This window comes from Cygnus atratus, chromosome 14 (genome assembly GCF_013377495.2).
Source record: "Cygnus atratus isolate AKBS03 ecotype Queensland, Australia chromosome 14, CAtr_DNAZoo_HiC_assembly, whole genome shotgun sequence".
Taxonomy (NCBI): domain Eukaryota; kingdom Metazoa; phylum Chordata; class Aves; order Anseriformes; family Anatidae; genus Cygnus; species Cygnus atratus.
The window spans coordinates 4,706,236-4,720,568 of NC_066375.1; the positions used below are offsets into that span (position 1 = coordinate 4,706,236).

General features: G+C 38.1%; 1 protein-coding gene across 11 annotated transcripts in view; it reads right to left on the minus strand.

The window, feature by feature from the left end:
- Window positions 1-2,554: 2,554 nt before the first annotated feature.
- The window catches only part of FAM13B (family with sequence similarity 13 member B), a 48,503-nt gene continuing 36,724 nt past the window's right edge, over window positions 2,555-14,333 (minus strand). For 4 of the 11 annotated variants that reach the window (XM_050713537.1, XM_035560702.2, XM_035560701.2 and 1 more), the window contains exons 15-24: window positions 13,909-14,119; window positions 11,941-12,070; window positions 11,389-11,470; window positions 10,873-11,102; window positions 10,426-10,509; window positions 9,179-9,274; window positions 6,850-6,933; window positions 6,579-6,751; window positions 6,069-6,170; window positions 2,556-4,894 (exon numbers count right to left, since the gene is read on the minus strand). In XM_050713537.1, coding sequence (XP_050569494.1) covers window positions 4,771-4,894; window positions 6,069-6,170; window positions 6,579-6,751; window positions 6,850-6,933; window positions 9,179-9,274; window positions 10,426-10,509; window positions 10,873-11,102; window positions 11,389-11,470; window positions 11,941-12,070; window positions 13,909-14,119 — 1,316 coding nt within the window. In that variant the 3' untranslated portion in view covers window positions 2,556-4,770. Of the gene's footprint in view, window positions 4,895-6,068; window positions 6,171-6,578; window positions 6,752-6,849; window positions 6,934-9,178; window positions 9,275-10,425; window positions 10,510-10,872; window positions 11,103-11,388; window positions 11,471-11,940; window positions 12,071-13,908; window positions 14,120-14,333 lie in introns of all 11 variants that reach the window. The other 7 variants (XM_035560698.2, XM_035560699.2, XM_035560700.2 and 4 more) reach the window with 3 other exon arrangements.

Sequence of the window (14,333 nt, forward strand, 5' to 3'; positions counted from 1 at the left end):
TTGCGAGAGCCTGTTCTTTGAAGTCTTATTCCCATCCCTAGGCATTTGCAGCAGCCCTGACTTGAATTAGCTAAAACCCTCACAGAGTGGCAACTTGAGAGACACAAGATCAACACAAAGTCAGTGATCTTAAGATACTATTTTAAGTGCTCTTACACTGGCTGACAACAGCTGCCCTCAGAGAGGGAAGAAGATGGAAACAGAAAGGACGTTTAGTAGAACAGTTTGTAAGAGCATTAGTCAAGAATGAGGTGGGAAGAGAATTTAAAATACTACCGCTCTTCCAGTACATCTCTTTATGGCCGCCCAGAGAGGGTGGACAAAGACTGTAAGGACTTGTGCTTGTGGTGGGGTATTTCGGGACTTAAGACTCTTTGCAGCCGACACGATGCAAGTAAGCAAACAGGAAGGTTACAAATACAAGTTCAAGAGGAGCCCATCTCAAGGATTTGTTGCTGTATGTGTGTCCTAGGCTCCTCGAATATACAGCTGAGTTGGAGGAGGAATTAAACAACGCTAATGCAAAACTCAACAGAATTATGAAAAGCATCCAACAGCTGAAGGAATCTTCAGGCAAGACAGAAGGGTAAAATGGCTTAGCTCATCTGGTAACAGAGATGGCTTTATTCTTCACACAGCTGAAATTCAAAGTCAAGAAAGAGCAATTCTTCCCCTGATACCCTTTTATATATTTCTGGATAAAAGATGCAGAAATGTTAATAAAGGTATATCATTGTTACTTCACAGTCTTATCTGTGAGTTTCAGGTAAGTTCTTCAACCCTGAGAAGAACTCACCACCCTTACCAGCGTTCTGCATAGGAATCCCTACAAATTCCTTAATGCCATTTATTCTGCTGCCTCGTGTTGTGAGACACAGACATAAGCTAGCTGCTCTTGTAACTAAGAGAGCTGACAGTGAGCAATGACATCTTCCTGGGCCCACTTCGTATAATTCAAATCTCTAGCTACGTGGCCCAATGTAATCCTCAATTGCCAAGTACAGTCCAGCACTGCTCCTCAGCCCAGACTTCCCTGGACCACTTACATATACTAGTGCACCTGCTGGCAATGTTAATGCTTATTTCTCAAAAAAAATCTTGTTTCAGGCACCCACTGTTTCCAGAACAGGTTTGTTTTTCCCCTGGAGGCAAAATTCTTCTTTCAGGAAAAAACAAGCACACGAACAACAACAAAACCCTTATCTCGTCCAGGGCTTAATAGCTGGAACCACTAGAGGGCGATTTCCTTTCAACCTGAACTCTCAGAACATTTATTCCTAAATCCACTACTACACATAGCCTCAGAGACAAGGTGTTATGTTCAAGCCAGAAACTGTCTACTCATATGTAGCCATTAGTATTTGTTCTTTGTTGAGACTTCACCACAGGAAGAAACAAAACAGAAGGAATAAAATGTGTCCAAACAGCATCTGAGCATGCTGTTAACACCTGGGGTCATCACTAGGCTTCAACACCCCACCTGCACTACACAGCCTCTGCATGCAGTTCTTCAGCTGTACGTCTCAGCTAGTGCATAACATGCAAAGCCCAGCCTCTAAAGTATCCTGAAACTTGTATGAACCCTACAAAGATTCGTAGTATTATAAAGACGAACTTATGTCTTGCAGAGCAAGCTACTAATCACACTGTGGAGGATCTGCATCATGGGCAAGGGGACAGAGAGCCATTTAAAAGGGACCAGAAAGAGATTACTTGAGCCCAGTAGCACAAGGCAGCAGCCTTGCACTGCCTTCCTTGTTCCCTCAACTTCCTAGTTGTTTTTCCCATTTTACCTGCAATGCTACACATCCACGAGCAGAATCTTCAGTTCTTCTATCACCTGCCAGGCCTTACACTGAAGAAAGGTATGGTTACACAAAATACAAGTCAGTTTGAAAGACCTCAATCACCTTTAATATGATTTTACACCAACATACTATGAATAACCCATTCGTCCAGAGGAAAAGCAGCCTCTTGGGTTTACAGAAATATATGCACAATTACAGGGTTTGCTGGCCACTGATACTGATTTTAAGGCTAAGAGATAATTACAGATACAAAGGCACAATCAAATACTACTCGTCAGCTGCTGGTGTATTCAAAAGCAGTGAATTTATTAGCACAGTAATGGCTGAATCAGCTCTCTGCCCTGTTTCCTCCCACAGTTACTACCATTGGAGTAGACATGAGTGAGACTCACACTTTGCTCCTGCATCATCACACACCAGGCTGGCACCCTAGCAGGAGCTGAAGCCCCCATCATACAATCCATCGAGCTGTCAGTTCAGGACCCGATCTGGTCACTCTCCTGCTGTCTCTGCTGAGAGGCACAGGCTTAAGAAGCAAAATAAAACTTAAGCTACTGCAGCTTCATCGAGGGCTGTCTAGGCACCAGAGCTGCCGCCAGTTCTGGTGGCTCTACTGGCAGGCTGTGGAACTCAGGCCTGCCTGAGCAACACCCTGAAACTAAAAAAAAAAAAAAAAGAAAAAAAAAGAAGGAATACTAACAAACTCAGCACTTGTTTTTAAGGTGGGGGGGGGAAGCACAAGAAGAAACAAAGATATATGACAATAAAGGTTAAGGTACTTTTATTATAAAAGTCTATACAATGAGCACCAGACATAGCAATGCAATTACATCTGGTTTAGTTATATATATATTCCATATCTATATATCCATATAGATATATAGGTTTTGCTTTTACCAAAGTAAAACTGTTATATCACAAAATGCCTAGTTCTACCATTTATTTATTGCTCAACAAGGATGGCACAAAACACACTCATAGCATAACTGTTGCCATGCTTATCTACTATACTGAATAAACAGCCAAACACTGCATAACAAACACAAAGCAGCTGTTAATTCTGAATTGGAACCAGTCTGATCACTCACTCACTTATAAAAATATTGGAATCATATAGATTTAAGCATTATAAAGGAGGAATATATTATTTAAAACATTTAAATAGTGCATATTGACATTCTGCATGTGGTATATAAAACACAAACATTCATGTACAACACTATACAGTACACATTAGTTTCAATGTTTGGATACACCCGTGTCTGCAGACTGATAGAAAAGTAACTGAAGTGTACATTGCACAATGAAACTGAATAAAATTGATAAATGGTCTCGAGACTAGTTTAACCTCATTATTCTCTAAGGTCCCAGATCATTTTGCTGTTTAAAAAAAAAAGGCATACCACCAGTGCTCAATAGTTTTAGTGCTTTTTTTTTCTGAATTCCAAAATTACATGCCTACAAGCAGAGTAAAACAAAACGGGAAGTATTCTACAGTACTCAGATGAAATCTGAGCACTAAAACCCCTATTTTCAATCTATTTCATATGCTTCATGGCAGAATAGCAAGTCTATGAGGTTACATGCTAGCCACTTTTTTCTTTGTGAGAAAGTTCATTTTTGGTCTTTCATAAAGCAGTGTGAGTAATAGCTATGTTGACATCAGCCAGTCATAAAAACATGCAGTGAGAGGAGGTGCATGCAAAACATGGCCACGATCAAACTGATACACTGAAGAAAAAAATTGAGAAAGCACCAGATAAAATTAACACTTGGATTTTGCCAGATCAAAAACAGCTGCTGATGGCTGCTGCAGAGCAAAAAGCTAGCTAAATCATCATTCAGCACAGCAGATGTGATGCTCAAAACATTATTTAGTTTCATCTCTGAAGCTAAATCATGCAAGGCCCATAAACTGTTTTGCTTACATCATAAGAGTTAGATAACTTATTTTTATTCTCCAACTGTAAAACAAAACTGTGATAAACACCAGTAACTTCTTCACTCAAAACCATCAGTTCACCCTGTGGTGCGCATGAACTACGCTGATTTTAGCCCTTGATACCATACTTGTTTCAGGTAGAGCGGATTTTTAACTGACCTAAGCCAGCTCTTTTCTGCTAGAGCTACGCAAGTCTGAGCAACATCAGATTTCCCACACACTGAAATGTTCATCCTGTTCCTCAATATCTTCTGGAAGTGGAGATGCAGTATCCAATTCAGACAAAACATTATGTCACCACTAGCTGATAAACAATAACCCATAGAATGAACGACAGTAACTAACGTAAGTCCTGTAGGCAGCATGTGATATAACTTTTCAGTTTTCCAAGTTTTAGAAGACACTACGTAAGGTCACTTTCTTGTTTGTCCACTGTAATCTTTATCAAGGAGGAAATGTGACCACTAACAAGCAAAATCCACAGATAGTAATTATTACTATTATAGATGCAATTTACTAAAACTTAAAGTTGTTCCACAGCAGTTCTTTGGAAGGAATTTCAGGCTGGTTTTTAAACGTTCCTGAAAAAGAGCTGCATTTTTAATTTGCTGACTTCTTTCCCACCCTACAATAAAATAGGCAACAGGAGTAGTTCAGTGTAGCGTTATGGTTTAAATAATTTCTTCTATAATGCAAAAGCTTAGTAACAACAAAAGTCTCTGAGTTCTTGAATGCTAAATAACAAAATGCTACAGTTGTTTTGGAACAAGATGAATGCATCTAATACAAAAATGTTGATGGAAATTGTGTTTGCTAAAGTTGGATAGCGCAGTCTCAAACTTACAAATCTTATTTGCTCCCTAGACAGGACCTACTTACCGCTCAAACGTGTTATAGTGGCACCACAATAAAGTGCACAAACTGGATTCTTTCAACAGTGCATGACAAATGAACATAAGCACCCGATAAGTACAGTGGTAGCATACGGAAACGTTTTTCAATGTTCTGGAGGAACGCAAGTTAAATTGATTTTGAAGAATCTTGTTTGCTGATTAGGACTTCTAACAGCCTAAGTTTGGCTTTAATTTTCTTGTACTCCCTGTACTCCTCAAGCATTGGAACACGATCTTCTTTCTGTACATTTCTGTAAAAAGAAACACACCTAAGTTTCAAGAAAACCCTCCACGATGCAGCAAGTCAAACACAAGAGCAGCCATGCGCAGTTATCTTAGGACAGAAAAACATTGTTGTCAGGCAATTCACCAATAATAGACTGTCATATTTTAGTTCCTTGCACTTAAAATTGCCATCACCTAAAAAAACTGAATGGAAAGCCCAACAGCATGTATTCAGTGCAACCATTGCAGCATAGTTTATAAATCAATCGTTCTCCTAAGTTGTTCTGGACTTCTTATTAACAGGATATGAAGATTTCAGATCCTGTGTATATGTTAAACAAAAAGACAAATAAATTTATCTCCATTTTCACTGTATGTAGACTGACCCACAAACCGATAGCAGAATATTAGTCTTATTTAAGACTGGATTATAATAAATTAGTCATTAATATGTCTTCCTTTTTATATGAACTCTTCATTATTAACCTCATTATTTGCCATTTAAGTCAAAAGGAGTTATGTCCCAATTTCAGCAAGTGTACAATGAAGCCCTGTCAGCCGAATTTGTATGACTAATGGTCCGGGAGTTTATAGTTACAAAAGAAATACAATAGAAAGCGTAGTTAAATGGGTCAAGAAAATGATTGACCTCTTAGCATGTTGTTATTTTTGTTCATGATATGATACACCTTGAAAAATCTCCTACAGCATGAACAGGGAAGCAGTTTGGTTGAACTCATAACATTGAAATAAGAAGCCTAAAAGAACAATACAGGAAAGAGTAGAAGTGATACACCCCTGTAGTGTTGAAGCAAATACCCACTGTCTGGACTAACTTGCTGGAAAAGAGAGACAAATAGGTGTTTCTTGGGCAGGGAAGTTTGCCTGTGTATCTGAGTTTGGTTGGTTTTTTTTGTTAATAAAAATACTTCTAAAGAAATATTTAAAGAAATTGTATTTTTAATAAAAAAATATTTTCCTTGTTATGCTTTACAGACTGTAACAGAGGAAACAAAACTCTAGAGCAGGCTTCCTCCACTATTAAAAATACCCAAGAATGTTATCTCCTTTGAGATATTATTCATAGTAAAGATTAAGACAGATCAGATTCCATTTGGTAAAATTCATATAAAAAGCTGAAGAAACACTTGGCTACAAAACGAAGCTGCTGTCCCACATGTACTGTTATGCTAAACAAACCTTCCATTCTGCTGATAGAACTCCTCTTCAAATTCTCGTAATGTCTTGCGTAGCTTCTTTTTTTCAGCTCTGGCCTTCCACAGTTGCTCCAATAACTCAGGCCTAAAAAGAAAAATATTGTTGGCCATAAAATAAGATTTAGATTCTTCAAAGCATACTCAAAAACAACTGAGCTAACTAAACTAATACTAAATTTATCTTGCTTATAAGGAATATAGTATCTGATCATGAAATATTGAGAACAAACTAGTAGTTAATAAAAGGGTATAAATTTTCTGCTGTCTACACAGCTCAAGTGGGTTGAAGAAGATTTAGAAATACTAAACAATTCACTTAAACACAAACAGATCTTAGGCATGTCAGAGGAAAGAATGCTCATTCAAGCCAAACACCTCCTGAGAAATGCTGAACACGTCAATCCTTTCCACACATCATCAAATTTGGTATCATGACTAAGTGCAATCAGTACAACTTCTGTAGTAGAATTAGTCATTTCTTATTTATACACACATAGAAGCAGCTCGGGTGCTTGACAGCCTAAGGTCTCGGGTCAGTTTCTCTTGACCATCTTCAACATCAGACTCTGAGTTCTCCACTGGGCTTAAAACAGACTGTGTTTGGACAGCAGTTTTTAAGATATCATTCAGGTCCGCAGACAAACCATCACTTTCCTCCTCTTCTTCCTGAAAGTCAAAGCAGAAATTCAAAGTAAGAAACACTTCAGTTCCCTATTACAAGTGCTTGGCAATACATTTTTTAAAAATGTATTTATTGTACACACCTTAATTTCTTCAAAAAAATGTGCAGTTTCACCTTCAATAATAGGCTGTAACACCTGCCCCCGCCTCTTGGTTGATGGTGAACCCTGCAATATTACAAGTTTGATTATGTGCAATTAGGCATTAAATGCTGGTCAGAGTTTTGTTCAAGTTGCGTAACAATTAAAGGTGGTACTTCTTTCAGAAAAAGGAGACTGCAAACAGATTTACAGAGCATAAACAAAACAAGCTTAAAGACCAAACAGCCAAGATGCCCAAAGTGTCCTTGAAACAGAAGAAAATGTTGTAGCTTGTAATTTATGTAAAAACAGCTGAAACGGTAGCACTCTTTGAATTTTCAATAAAAAACACTCTACATGTTTTGTATAAAATTTGTAAAGCTCAAATTCATATTCACTCTTGTTCCTCCCAAACCATAGGCAGATTACAAAAATGAAGTTATATAAGGCCAGAGACATTTCGTATGTTCTGCCATGCACGCAGCAGGAATAATTCTGACAGCTTCTCTTTCTACCTGAAGCCCAACAATTGGAAGTGCTACACCAAAGTCACCTATTACTCCCTCAGAGTCAATATCCTTTGAACTTCAGCCTGAACAGGTATCGTTGTGATATACAGGTGTTGCTGTTAGCAGCCTGTTACACACATGCTGTTATGCTCTGCTCATCCATTATCCCCGGACAGCATAAACACTTTCAACAGATAGACTATTTGAACAGGAGGAAGGTGAAACATGAAAGCCACACGGACAATGACCTGTCAAAGAACTTCAATTAGAGGAGCTTCCTGCCTCTTCGAACAATGCCATACAGGCTTCAGCATATGTGATTAGTATACCACAATACCTTAACAGGTATCTCATGAAAGCAGTTGTCATATAATCCAAAAAGCAATTCTTGAAATACCTGGCATAGAATACAGCCTACCTAGAAGCTACCACTGAACAATCCTTGGTAATTAGAGAGTTCCACTCGTCTTTCTTACAGATTTCAAAAGCAGAGGCCTGTGAAATGTTGTGCCTGTTGCCTACAGCACAGAACAGGAATTATGTTACTAAGGGCTCTTCTGATTTAAAATTCTTTTGGCTGGATATCACCCATCCCTTTGTTTCACAACTTAAAAAAGAGATTGATATTCATAAGGCTATTGGCAACACGAAACACATCTCAACTGAAGAGTCAGATTTTTGAGGTGAGAAGTGAGATAAAACCCAACCAGTCAAGGACACCAATAACAACCTGTGTCTCACCAATGCTGGAGAAAGATTTAAGAGCAAATTCTGTGTGTACAGAATTCAGAAAGGGCTACTGACTTAACATTGCCCTTAAAATGAAACAGGACTGCCAAGTAAATCGTTTGTCTATAAAATCAACTACTCACAACGTATATGGAAAAAAGGAACAATCTTGAGATGTTTTTTGTTTTCAATCTCAATGTTCTTCAGCTTAAAGTGAGTAGCTAAGAACAGACAGAGTCAACGTAGACTGTAGATTAAGTTGCTGCTGAGTAAGCCACTGCCCAGTTACATAAATCTGATAGAGGACTGTTTATATGTAAAGAGATTATCTCATGTCAGCTATGCAGTTCCTTCCTTCTAAAAGGGTCAAATGGCTCATATCAAAACTATGTTTTGTTCCAAGTCTGGGTCAGCATTGCAAGATTTTGATCATAGTTCCTGAAGAACAGACATCTAGCTGGTTGTCATTCCACAACTGCCTTACAGATCATGATAAAAAAGGTTTTATCCATCTCCTTGCACAATACGGACACTTTTCTTCCTCATCACTTACAAGAGGGGAAAGAAAGAAAAGAAAGAGCACTACAAGCTAGAAGGAAATGAAGTGAGGACACAATGAAAGCGCAGATGTTGTACAGATGCTGCAGACATTGGTAACATCTCACACTAGGGAAACAAAAAGGAATGGAATGGTTCCTGCGGCCATCCTATTGCTCGTGCCTCTGGTAACACTAATCTGCACTACAGAAGAGAGGCAAACTTCATCGCAACTGGTGTTACTATTCCTTGGAGAACTAGAAGTACAATACGTACTGTGGATCTATACCTAGCACAGTGCCTTGAGAACGTCAGCCAAGGAAAGTTATAACAGCTTGTTTACTTCCACTGGGAACCATTTACTTCCTCAGAGCTGTCAAGGTCACAGAGCTTTGAACTGCGCTGCTCTCAGCAGTAAATCAAATGCCTCAAATACAATGACATCATCTCATATCTTCCAAAAGAAAGATGTGTTTTATGGAACAGTATTCCTAGCTTTTCTAAAGCCAGACTAACACTTGAAAAGTGGAAAAACATAAATAGCATGTTTTACTCACAAGAATAGGAGTAATGCTTGCTCTAGTTAACATTTGTTTTACAAGTCTGTATCTGTCATAAAGTGGCTTCACAATATGTCTTTCTTCTCTAGTAACCTAAAGGCAGAGAAACCACAGAATTAATTATACACCAGTCACTCAGTAATATACAAAAGCAAACACAAAGTGGTATGCTTCTCGTGCCAGGCCACAAATTCCAATTAGGAACATAAAACTAGTTTAAACTGTGTGTATGAAATGGGATTTATGGAGAGAAAGGGAAATTAGAAGGTGCTTCCCCCCCCTCCCCGTCTCTTTTCTCACTTTAACCTTCTTCCTGAAAAATATAGAGTTAAGACTTCCTAAAAGTTAGGGGAGCTTAAAGAGAAGCAGACCCTCTAAAGACCTGTAGAAAAAAGGAAAAAAGGGACCAAGAACCACAGAAGACTGTGTAACTAGCAATGATGGTGACTCTACAGAAGTGACAGGGGAAAAAAAGATGAAATTATAGAGAGATTTTATCTGATACCTGATTTCACTCTTATTTCTTAGCCGCTATGTTTACTAACATAATAAATCTTGAAGGTTATCATCAGCACTTACTGGCATTTTCTAAGGTGATTCCAAGTCCAGTGCCAGTATCACTAATACCATTATTCTTCCTTGGTTTTCAGCACTGAAAGACTTGTTCGGATACATATATAGTGGTGCTGATTATAAAGTTAGTGCGCCAAGTCCAGAAGGCTAGCAGAATAGTAACTGGAAAGATCTTGCAATTGGACTAGTGATGCTGATCACTGCCCATGATTCAAAAACCCAGAATTTTAGGCACTAATTGCTGGTCACTTCCTCTAACTTCCATATCTCCGATTATATAAGATACGTGCCACATACTTTTTTTCTAAAGTGCCTCAGCATTTTTAGTTTTGTGAAATCCAGAATAACCTTTCAGGAGTTTTCCTGGAAATTCAATAGTGTCTTTATTTAGTTCGTTAAAGATTTCTCCTTGTTTCACAAGCATTGCACCAAACTATTCCAATCACTTTGCAAAATCCAAAACCCTACTGATCTGCAGAAAAGGGCCTAGGTAATGAATCAATACCTACATTCTAACTTTCAGAAGTGCAGTAATTTCCTCTGATGGCAACATGGAAACTGTCAGATAACTTTGTGTTTGGGAAAAAAGCAGCATTAAATTCTGGTATTACTCCTGCACAAGAATTACTGTTATTTAAGTGCACAGCTTGATGAAGTAAACCAAGTATTACCGGCCGTCCATGTTGACTTTCATAATACAGGAGGCTTTTCTGGAGGGATGTTTTCTCTTCTACCAAATGGTCCTTTGTCATTTTCTGTCAGAAGAATAGTTCACGTTAATCAAACACAAGCCACTTCAACAGTTGTTCTACAGGTGGTATCAGCAATACATGTGCCTTCGCCAAACTTAGCTTAGTTAAGAGCATAATGTCCTATCTTAATCCATTCAAATTTGTCCAATATTGTAAGTACTTGTAAATATTTTAATAAAGACTGAGCAAGGAAAATGTGGTTTATCTCGATCATTTCCCTACGGAGTCTGAAATGGGAGAGCTTGGGAAAGTGCTGCTAATAAAGGCATCTTTTTGTTGATGAAACAACATCTAAACCATCTGACCATACTCTCTGTCCCTCCCTTGTTTTCTTAGAAATGGCCAAACCATAACCTTCATGTTTACCTTTATATCTTCTGGCAAACATCTCTCAACTCGTTTTTCCTTTAATCTTTTCAAAATGAGTTCAAGTGTAGCTTCCTTGGTGGGCTTCTTCTCTTTCTGCACAACACGCATCTCATCTCCATTTTCTTCATCCTCTTGGTCAAGAGAAGAACCAAAACTTTTTGGAAGAGTGTTACTCCGTGGACGTGTTTGAGGTATGAATTCTCCATCTGAGCTCTTCTGCTTTGCATCTGAAAATAGAAAAAATTATTTAATCCAAAGGTTTAAAAGAACTTAAGTCCCTCAGTTGGTTTAACTGCAAACCACGGAACACAGAAGTTTGCATGGGCAAAGCTTCTCTTCTAAAAATAAAGCCAAAAGAATAATTTGATTTTGCTTCTGCAATGAAATAAGTCAGAATCTAGAAATTAAAGATTTTTATTGTCCTGTGGAATTCTGCTGAATGACTTAGCACTTCTATTTCAGTCACGTAGATAATTTGTGTTTGTACAAAACCAAAAGTATAGCATCCCTTACCTTTTATTTGCTTTCTTAATTTGGTAAGGTCAGTCATCCATTTTAAAACTTTAGGATTGGCTGCAATATCACTATAGGAGGGCTGAAAAATAATACAAACAAAGTTTTATGTAGACAAGCACATTAAAGCTTGTTTATAAACATTTCATACAAGATTTGGCAATATTTATGACAGCAAAGGTGACTAGTAACATGGATGCCACTCTTAGAACATGGTAAGATCTCAGTGCCAACTTAATGAACAACACTTGTGAAAATAAGGTTGAAGCAAAATATCAGAGGCTGAACTAGAGTAGTAAAGACACTTTTGTCTCCATGCCTCATCAGATCCCTTCAGTCAGATCAAACGTCACTGCTCTTCTCTGGGCTCAGGCATTACGGCATGTTTTCTAATATTGCTGTTGTTCAGTTCGCTTTTGTAAACAGCAGCATATAACAAGATTATTCTCATTTGAGAACTCACAGTTAGTTGCTCAGTGATGAAACACAAGAAGTAACTTAGCTCTACCGCGCAGTCGTTTGTCCTGAATAAAAGCAGAAGTGGCAACTTACCTTACTGTTTTTCTCTTTTTCAAATTGTTCTTCAAATTGCTTTATTTTTTTCTGTAATTTCTTGACAAGCTGATAAGGCGTCTTGTCTTCCCTTTTGTCATCTTTTGAGCTGAAGGATGCTCTTCGTGTTCTGTATTAAAAACATTTTAAAATGTCATTTAAAATAATTAAACCAGTGCAAACAACTGTATATTTGAGTAGCAGGTGACTAATTTCTGTATTTTTTCCTCCAGTTCATAATCCATTCTTTTCAGGTTTTCAGTCAGAGATGTTTACCTACTGAATCAAAATGCTATCATCCACTGCCTTCAAACATGATGCATTATTTTCTCCTCTCTAGTTTCAATAATAGCCCTAACAGAAATAGCTCTTCAGTGAAAAACAGCATTTGAAATTCACGTGTAATAAGCATTTCAGCCACCACAAAGATCTGAACTGTTTTAATGACAACGTAACTGACAGTACTTTAGTTTATCTAAATTACCTAGATTATCAGTACTTCCTGAAATACCTGGCAAAGAATGTAGCCTAGTCTAGAAGCTCCCACTGAAGAATTCTTGGTAATTAGACAGCTCCACTTATCTGTCTTAGATAAACTACTAGATGCTTATCTTAAAAATAGTAAGAATAATCTCCATCATCTAATCTGTTTGATTTACTAATACATTTCTGCAGTATGTGATTCCAGTTTTGAATCACCTTTTGCACTTATTCAGCCCCTTGACATCTGCTCCTTGTGAAAACCGTTTTCATTTCAAGACTAACCATAAGAATTTTCTAGTACATGCATTATACAAGGTGCCTGAAAGATCTCTCAACACAGCTAGTAACATCTACGTAATTCGAGATATTAGATGCACTAATCTAATAATCCACTACTGTCGATCCTTATTAGTTTTGGAATGAGAACAGCTATTATAATCAGCACTTTTCTGCAGGTCAGCCTTCTGCATCATTTTAACAGTACTCATCGACCATCTTCTGCTGCTAGCTGGGGAACACTCTGAAGAGTATTTTTTTGTATCAGTTTGTCAATGGAAAATTAGAGATTCTAAATTTGGTCTTTCATGTTCCATTTTTTTTATTTTTAGGGGATTATTTCTTCCTTAACAAGCATGGAGATTTTTCTCAAACTGCTTTTCATAGTAGTACTATTATACAGTACAGGCCACAGGTTATATACAATTTTTGGAGGATCACACTCTCCAGCATCACACAAATAACTTGCAGCTTAATTACAACTCAGCTTTCACCCACTGGGTTAAATGGGCTTGATCCTCTAAATCCGCAAGAGAGGACCTTCATTAAGAACCCTGTCTTCACTGTACTGCTATCCCACACCTCTCCCTCAAACAGTTGATTCTTTCCTATAACCCTTCTGAATGAAGGCTTTCCACAGCCCAAGTGAAGAGTCTTCTCAGATTATTGCTGCATGTTTTCGTTGCAAGGATGGGTGTAACTTGGCTCTTTACTGGAAGTGGATATGTGAAACAGATCTGAAATTACGCAACGTGAAGATAAATACTCATGCTACTGAAAAAAAGAAAAACTTCCATAAAATCATAGATCAGCAGTCCAGTAAAGACTGGTAAAAAAAAAAAAAAGATATAACTAAAATCTATATCTTCAGCCCAGGAAGTGCCATTACAGTAGGCTGCCAGAAGCCCTGACTAAATGCCAGGGAAAGCTCTGCAAGCTTGTCCTATTTTTACACTCTTTCCCTCAGCATCTGAGGGTGGCCCCTTTGGGAGAGACGATACTGTCCCAGAAGAACCTCTGGTCTGACCAGCTATGGCAGTCCCTGGGTATGCAGAGCCACCAAACGGCTATACAATGCTACATTGCACCTTGGTCTTCAATTAATTCATCATACCATGAAAACTATGAGGTTGTTAATCAGCCGAATTTTCATACTGGAAGTAACATCTCCTGTCCCAATACCGTGCAAGTTGCATTAAAATACAATACCTAACAAAAGAAAGTGCTTTGGATGAAGAATCTAGCGTTTCTGGATCATGTAAAAAACGCTGGCTTTGCCCAAAATCCAAACTACGATGCGACAGTATTGGGTGACAGTCCTCTTCCAATGGATGATTTGTCATTCTTCCAGCCTGTGGGGAAAGCTGAGCTTCTCCAGATTCACTGTCTTCCTGCCAAGATTTGAAAGCGGGAAATGGATCTGTAAGATAAAAAAAGGAAACAAAATGGTACTCATCTGTTAACAGTATTACAAACAAGAGTCAAAAGGAAACAAAAATGTGTACCCAAAGCTTAGTCTTGTATGCTATAAAGGATGTGGTGTCATACACAAAGTGAATAAAAACAGTGAAATACATCAGAAAGCTACAAATTCTGTCATATAACAACTGAAAGAAGTATGTACTGAAATGAAG